At 64.1% G+C, this 7,767-nt stretch overlaps 1 protein-coding gene across 1 annotated transcript; it reads right to left on the bottom strand.

The window, feature by feature from the left end:
- Positions 1 to 795: 795 nt before the first annotated feature.
- MSANTD1 (Myb/SANT DNA binding domain containing 1) lies at positions 796 to 7,550 on the bottom strand. Its single transcript, XM_022554911.2, has 3 exons — positions 7,201 to 7,550; positions 2,916 to 3,191; positions 796 to 1,500 (listed from the first exon to the last, which is right to left on the bottom strand). The coding sequence occupies exons 1-3, from the start codon at positions 7,452 to 7,454 to the stop codon at positions 1,260 to 1,262; spliced, it is 771 nt and encodes a 256-aa protein (XP_022410619.2). The 5' UTR covers positions 7,455 to 7,550; the 3' UTR covers positions 796 to 1,259.
- Positions 7,551 to 7,767: the final 217 nt, after the last annotated feature.

Genomic DNA, 7,767 nt, shown 5'->3' with positions numbered 1-7,767 from the left:
TGGGGACTCCCCCGGCAGTCCAGTGGTTAGGACTCTGCGCTTCCACCGCACGGGGCCCGGCTTTGATCCCTGGTCGGGGAACTAAGAGCCCGCACGCCTCACGGCGTGGCCCCCACCCCCCAAAAAAGGTGACAGGACGAAGCCCTCCACACTCCAGACAGAGGACGTGAAGACGGTGACGGGGTACTCTGTGTTTTGGACAAACAATCAGGCCCTCGGACAGGTAGACGTGTATCTCAGCAAGTTTTAATGAATCCGGTTCTTCCCATACAGAGAAAAGCGCTACAGCCATTAACTGAGACGTCTGTTCTTTGTGACTAGCTGTGACCTTTCACTGGGACCTGACTGCCATATCTCCTACCAAAAGTCACATATCAAGAGGCTTCTTTCTCCCCACTTTTTTGGAAGAGCGTCCTCAGAGCTACGGAGTGGCTACGTCCCCAGGGAGGCCCTGAACAAAACGTAACCCCCAGCTCTCCTGTGGTGCCTTCTTTCAGCCACCTGGGCCCGGATGAGACTCAGGAAGAACTGGGGGGTGGGGGGGGCTCTGGAAGGGTTTTCCTGCTGGCAGATCTCGCAGTGCTGAGGCTCCCACCCCCAGCCCGTCTCCCTCCCGGGGAGGCAGCCCCTAGATGGCTGCCGGCTATGTGTGCCCACGGCCAGCCCGGCCCTGCCCTGCCAGCACTTCCACAAGCTGCTCTTACCTGGCTTCTCCACTCACTCGCCTGCCTGCCCCCCGAGGGTCAGCTCCCCGAGGCTGGGCCTCGTCTCATCCCCGCCGCATCCCTGGGCAGAGATGGTGGAACAGGACAGGGTGTCCCCAGCGGGCAGGGCCACCGCTGTTATTAGCGCCGTCGGGACGCCCGACGTCCCGGGGGGACAGATAAAAAGGCCGCCGAAGGCGGTGCGGGCCTCTGGGGTTGGCCCGGGTGTTCGAGGCTCTCAGGGCCGACGCAGCAGACCCAGGGAGGGGGACACACCTGCCCCCGCGCTGCGTCCACCCGCTTCGTCTTGGGAGGGACCGCCTGCGCCTCCCTCCAAGGCTGCACCGTGACCTCCGCTTCCAGGCAGTGATGAAAATGACACGTTTAACATCAAAAGCCGTTCCGAGTACCGTCGACAGTGACGATACTGGAGAGCAGATTCCGGGAGGCTCTTCCCGGGAGCTGCCCTGCAGTGAGCCCGGGGCCCCGGCCGCGTGCCCGGGGGGCTTTAACGCTGGAGGCCGAGGCGGCGGCGGCGGGGGGCCGGTGGGCGGCCTAGACCCCGGACTTGGCGATGATCTTCTCGAGCAGGCTCATCGTGCGCTCCTGCAGCTGCAGGCCCTGCGCCTGCAGGAGGCTGTGCTGGTCCAGCCCGCGGCGCAGCTCGCGGCACGTCTCCTCCAGGGCGCGGCTGAGCCGGCGCTGCTCCTCCAGCATGGTCTCCAGCAGCCGTAGCTTCTTCCTCTGCCAGTGGCCGCCCTGTCCCTTGCGTTTCTTCACGGGCCGCTCGTCCGACCTGGAAGGACAGCGCCGGCGTGTGGACGGCTGGCCACGGAGCCCGGGCCTGCCCGACCCTCCCGGCCGCCACCGGGCACACGGGGTGCTGGGCTACCGTCCACGCACGTGAGGGCCGGGCCCTCCCACCACGAAGGGGGCGCAGGCTTAGGAGGCGGGGGGGTCCCTGCCACGAGAGCACCCCCAAACCCGCTGAGCTGGTTGGGCGTGCCCTGGGCTCTCCGCTCGGGGGTGGGGCATCCCGGGTCTAACCGGCCCCCACGGGTGGGCAGGGAGCTGCCAAACCCCACCAGGCCCCAAGATCCTGCCCGTCCCCGAGCCCAGGCCCTCTGCTTCTGTGCAGAAGATTCGTGACCCCGCCAACCTCAGGGGCAGAGAGCAGAGCTCGGCCCCGAGAGGGAGAACAGCCCCACGTCCCAGTCCTGGTGCAACGCCTGGGGCAGCTGTCAGTCTGGGAACTGGGCTCAATCCATGGAAACAACTGTCCGTAAATCTCAGACTTCCCTGCAACTCGGCCTGGCCACCAGCAAAGGCATTTCTGTCTGGGGTCTTTGCTGAGAACAAACGGAGCAGCAGCCCCCCGGAATGGGGGCGTCAGACTGGAGGGGCCCCCGGAGATGCCTTCCTCACCCCACCCTACTCCCATCTGACAGACCTGAGACCAGGCTCAGGGGAGGCAGGGCCACGGCTCAAATCCACACTCTTCCTGTTCTCTCCCCCACTGGCCAACTCCTATTCATCCGTGAAAGCCCAGCCCAAACGTCACCTCCTCTGGCTCCCCGGCCCCCACACCACAGGGGTGTGTCTCCCGCACACCTGACTGAGGGCATCTTTAGGCAGGGTCAGCACATGCCTGGCAGGACGCCGTGGACGGCAGAGGGGCTGCGTCCCCCCACTGCAGCCAGGCTCCGAGCACACCCTGGAGGCTCAGCCTGACACCCCCTCCCTGGAGCTGAGAGACTAGCCGGCCCGGCCAGGCCAGGGAGAAGGGGACCCCAGGGCACAGTCTGCTTGGGGTAGGGGGAGCGCAAGAGCCAGAAGCCGAGGGAAGGCGGGAGCACTCGCCTCCAATCCCAGCCCTCCTTGGAGAAGGTCCTGATTTATCCCCATTTCACAGAGGGAGGCTGAGGCCCAGAGAGATCAAGGACTTTCCACACAGCTAAGCGGTGACGGAGCAGGAGATGCACCCAGTCTGTGGACACGACAGCCCAAGCTCCGGGAACCACCTGCCTTCCTGTCTCTGGCCTCCCTGCCCCTGGGGCTGGTGCATATACTACCCGGGCTTCCGCGGCCGGCCCGGGCCAGTAGAGGATGCCGCCGCCAGGACAGCCCCCTCGCGGCCCTCAGCCCCCTCTCCGGAGGGCGGGTGCCCGGCCCCGCTGGTGTGGAGGCAAGAGAGGGAAGCACACACACTACCTGAACTTAAGGGACAGTAAGCTGGAGGAGCTGGCGGAGCCATCGTCCTGGAAGCGGCCTTCGTAGGAGCACTGCTTATACGGTAAGTACAGAGGGGTAGACTTAGCAGACGGCGACAGGGACGCCTCGGTCTGGGACGTGGAGGGCCCCGGCTGCTGGCCGTCCGGCAGCTTGCCATCACAGGACTCGGGGACCTTGGCCAGAATCCTATCAATGGCTAGGTAATAGGGCCAGTCGGGCGGGACGGACTCGCTATCTGTCATGCATTTTAATTTCCTGAAACGAAAGACACAAGAGCCAAGGGTGAGAAACAGCTGCTCCCGGCCCTGCCTCGCCCGGCCCTCGGCGGAGGGGCACTCGGGGGCTCCGGACCTGGGGGAGCCACGTGGCAGCCAGGCCTCCCCAGAAAAATCGGCCAGGCCCCAGGGCCAAGGTGACATGGGACTCAGCAAGAAGTCAGGCTCGGGACCTACACCGCCTTGGATGTTGGAAAGGATGCACGTGCCCCAGTGTGAGTGCCGGGACCTTGGGCTCATGCGTCCTCTCTTTGCTTTTCTGGAATTTCTAAACTCTCTGCAATGAACAAATGCTGCTTTTTAACAAGTTAACCGGCAATAACCAAATATATGGTATAATACCAACATGGGAATAAAATGTAATATAATGTGTTATGCAAACGTAAAGTACGGTCATATAATAAACGCGCTTTTCTAAAGAGGACGCCCTGGGGAGCAAGAAGCTCAGAAGGTAAGAGCACAGGCCTCAGTGTCCAGCACATCTGAGTCTGTCTCTCATCTCCATCGCTTTGCTGTGTGACCATCAGCAGGTCCATTAACCTCTCTGAGCCTCCATTTTCACATCAGTAAAACGGGGATGATCAAAGTAAGCTCCTCACGTGGCCGTCACTCTCGGGAAGATTTAAGAAGACAACGCCCGGTGTCTGGCAAACAGCAAGCTGTCAGATATTCTCGGCTGAAGGTACCAGGAGGACCCGGGCTGGGCCGGACGGGGTCCCTTCCCACACTGCCTGGCATCCCCCATCCCTACTCGGGCCCCAGGCCCAGGGTCTGCACTGCACAGCTCTGCCCACTGTGGGCCTGAGCCCATCCGAGGCCCTGCATCATGCTCCCCTCCCCTGCAGACGGAACCTGAAGGTCCCTGGGCCTTGGCTGTCCCCTGGGAGGTGAGGGATGGGGAGAGGCGGCCGCAAGACAGCTGGGCAGCACCAGCCAGGCCAGGAAAGAGGCCACAGGGTTTCCCGGGCCCCCGGCCTCAGCTTCCAGCCCCCATGTTCCTGCCCCTCGCTCTTCCCGCTGTGGGGAGGCCTTTGAGCAACAGAGCGCCCCGTGGCCAGATGGCCTCTGTCTCTGACAAGGGGCTCCCCGCCAGGCTGTGGCCGCCGGTCACACTGGTCACTGCGGATAACGAGCTGACCACCTGAAAGAGTGGTCCCCCGCAGAGGTGCGTGGCTCAGGGCAGCAGGCAGAGGCGGGCCAGGCAGGACATGCCCTTGAGCAGCACCCAGCAAGCAGACTGTCCTCAGCAGGAAGGCCAGGACAGGCCACGTGGGGACGAGCAGGCTGCTCCGGCTTCCTGACCACGGACCGCCGTCCATCCCGCGGAGGGCAACACGGACATGGGCACAGCGGGTGGACGATGGTGCTCGGGGCCCAGCCCCCGCCCGGGCTCCCCCCCAGGCCCTCCGCAGGCGTCCCCCCAGCTCCTGGTCTGTCAACTCAGGCCAGCCCACTCCTCAGAGAAATAAGGAAAGGCCCGCCCTGGCGTGGGGAGCACCTGAACGGTGTGCCAACAAAACACCCCCCACGGAACCTGGCCACCCCCAGGCTTCCTTAACCAGCATTTTTTTTTTTTTTTTCTTCTGGTTACACTGAGCGACTTGCGGCATCCTAGTGCCCCAACCAGGGATTGAACCTGGGCCGCGACAGTGAGAGCGCAGAGTCCTAACCGCTGGACCGCCAGGGAATCCCCCGACAATCTTAATATATAAAAAGCTGTCTCCGGGGCTTCCCTGGTGGCGCAATGGTTGAGAGTCCGCCTGCCGATGCAGGGGATACGGGTTCGTGCCCTGGTCCGGGAAGATCCCACGTGCTGCGCAGCGGCTGGGCCCGTGAGCCATGGCTGCTGAGCCTGCGCGTCCGGAGCCTGTGCTCCGTAACGGGAGAGGCCACAGCAGTGAGAGGCCCGCATACCACACACACACACACACACACACACACACACACACACACACACACACACACACACACAAAGCTGTCTCGGAACTTCCCTGGCGGTCCAGCGGTTAGGACTCCGTGCTTTCACTGCCGAGGGCCCAGGTTCAATCCCCGGTCGGGGAACTGAGATCCTGCAAGCCCCGCGGTGTGGCCAATAAATAAATAAATAAATAAATAAACAAACAAGGATTGTTTAAAAAAAAAAACAGCTGTCGTGAAAAAATAACTAAAGTCTCTGCTGTGGGAGGCTCTGGGTGGCGGGGGGAGAAAGAACCAGTCGCGCAGCCAAAGCGTTGGCCTGTGAGGGGCTGTGTGGCCTTGGGCAAGTCCCTCTCCTGCTCTGGGCCTCTGTTTCCCCATCGGTGTATGGGAGCTGACAGATACCACGGTGTGCAAGTGCTTCCTGAACTGTGAAGTGCTGTCCGCGAAGGGGCCCTGGGCCCTCTCAGCCATACCCTCATCTCCTGTGGCCTCTGGGGCCCACATCCCTCTTCCAGGAATGGAACAGAATCCCTCCCCTGGGACTCTGACGCAGCTTTCAGGATAAATAATGAATGACCCGGCTAGACACCAGTCAGGGCCCTGGAGCTATGGAGTCAGACAGGAGCCCCGTAAGACAGCCTGCGTCGCCTCCACAGCTCCCTCCTCACTGGGCGGGGGCGGGTGGGGGGCGGGGGGCAGGTGCGCCTACACGCTACTCGGCCCTTCCGTCAGGAGCCGGTGACTGGAATCTGACAGACTTTACCTAAGCGACTCCTCGGATGCCTTTGGACCCCAGCAGCCACCTGTTTTCCACCCCGGGGCCTGGCTGGGGGCCAAGCTGGGGGTCAGAAACGGGCCTCCGGACAGGCCAGGCTCAGGACCTCCAAGGGCCAGAAAAAGTTAAATGGATGCAACTGAAACAGCCTCTGGTTGCCCAGGGCCCTGGGGAGCCCCTGCACGTCCCCAGGCTCCAGACGGGCCGGGAGCGTCAGGCCAGGAGGGGTGAGGTCTCTCCTTGCTTGTTCGGGGTGGGCATGGGAGTCGGGGTGAGGGTCCTCTCACCCACGGTGTGGCTCAAGGTGCCCGAGGCCAACCTGCAGGGCCTCGTCCACACGCAGCTGTGTGCCCCTGCCCACGGCGGCCACTAGGAGGGCCAGAGGTGGCCTGGGCTGGGACCAGCTGGGTCCCGGCACGGCCCCCTAGACGGCACCCTCCCCCCCCACACACTGACAGGCTCTCGGGGGCTGCCCAGTCCGCCCCCAGGGCCCATGCTCTCGGTGCCACTCTCCCCCTAGAGCCCAGCTGCTGCTTGACCTTTACCTGCCCTGACCCACACCACACCTCTGACCTTTGCCCTCCCTGTGACCCTCTCCTCACCGTGAGCCCCTGCAGATAGGCCTGGCCTCACACTCCACGGTGCTGGGCACGTGGGGCCACAGGGCTCCGTCCCGGACGCCAGAGCTTCCCCTGCTGGAGCCACACGCTTCACCCCGACCGGGCTCCTCCCACAGCAGCCAGGGCAGGGGGCCTCCTCCCGGGAGCGGACCCTCCTGGGCACTCAGGGCTTCCCTGAGCCCCCCACGCCCCGCCCAGGCCCCAAGGCCAGCGCTGTGCTGTGCTCACAGCAGGCTCAGCGGATACTGAAGGTGACAGAGCGGCAGGACAGGCCGGCTCGCGGGCCTGGCGGCTGAGCCTCCTCTGGCCTCAGTTTCCCGCCCACACAGCAGCACCCGCCACCCTGTGGAGCACAGCCAAGCCTGGGGGGCCGAGTGGGAGTCACCCGTGGGCCTGGGGGGTGGTGCCCTGGCCGAGGCCTGGGGAGCCGGGGTCAGCCCCAGCCCGGCCCTCCTGTGCCTCGGTTTCCCCCCTCCCCTCTCCCATGGCTTCTGCAGGACCCCTCTCACTTACACAAAGCCAGGACTCCCCCCGCCCCCTGACTCAGCTCTGGGGATGTCCCGGCCGGGGCGGGGGCGGGGGGGGGGGGCGGTGTCCCTGTGCGGACCGCCTGCCCAGCGAGCCTGGGGCGCCCTGGGGCTCTGTGGCGGCGACAGCGGTGGCCGCGGGCCTACCTGTACTGGAAGGTCATGTTGGTGATCTTGATCTTGATCTCCTCGCCCAGCCGGCGCTCGCCGGTCATCTCCAGCAGCTTGCTGGCCATCTTCTCGTACACCTTGGCATTGCGCTTGGTCTGCTTCAGCTCGTCGAAGAACTCCTCCCAGACGAGCATGAGGCCGCGCATCTCCGCGTCCGTCCAGTTGCGGGCCCGCCGGTGCTTCTCCGTCTGCGAGGACACGAGGTAGCTGGGCACCTCGGCCGCTGCCATGCCGGGGGCACCTGCGGGGTTAAAGAGTGCGCTCGGGCCGGGCCGCGTGGGGCCTGCGCACCACGGCGGCGGGAGCCCCGCTCCTGGAAGGCAGCTCCTCGCTCAAAATGGGGCCTACATCTGACAGGCAGGAATTTAGTTAAAAGCTTTTAAACGGGAAACGTCATTTTGATGTCACGTTTCCATAGCAACAGAGCAACTGCATAAGCTACAACAACAGAAACCTTTTAACTGAAAGCGCAGGAATCAGGGCCGCCCTGACGGGCCATCAACATTGCAGTGAGCGAGCCAGACCCCAAACCGGCGGCCCGGG

Source organism: Delphinapterus leucas, chromosome 5 (assembly GCF_059928025.1).
Source record: "Delphinapterus leucas isolate spDelLeu-1000000601 "Yukka" chromosome 5, BTC_Dleu_Yukka2, whole genome shotgun sequence".
NCBI lineage: Eukaryota > Metazoa > Chordata > Mammalia > Artiodactyla > Monodontidae > Delphinapterus > Delphinapterus leucas.
The sequence above is the reverse complement of the archived record's forward strand: the minus strand, read 5'-3'. Positions and strand labels throughout refer to the sequence as shown.

Excerpts from the sequence above, each read along its gene's own strand:
- MSANTD1 (XM_022554911.2), bottom strand. The coding sequence starts at position 7,454 with ATGGCAGCGGCCGAGGTGCCCAGCTACCTCGTGTCCTCGCAGACGGAG. Across the intron at positions 3,192-7,200 it reads AACATGACCTTCCAGTACAG|GAAATTAAAATGCATGACAG; the intron begins GTAGGCCCGCGG and ends CTTTCGTTTCAG. Across the intron at positions 1,501-2,915 it reads TTACTGTCCCTTAAGTTCAG|GTCGGACGAGCGGCCCGTGA; the intron begins GTAGTGTGTGTG and ends CTGTCCTTCCAG.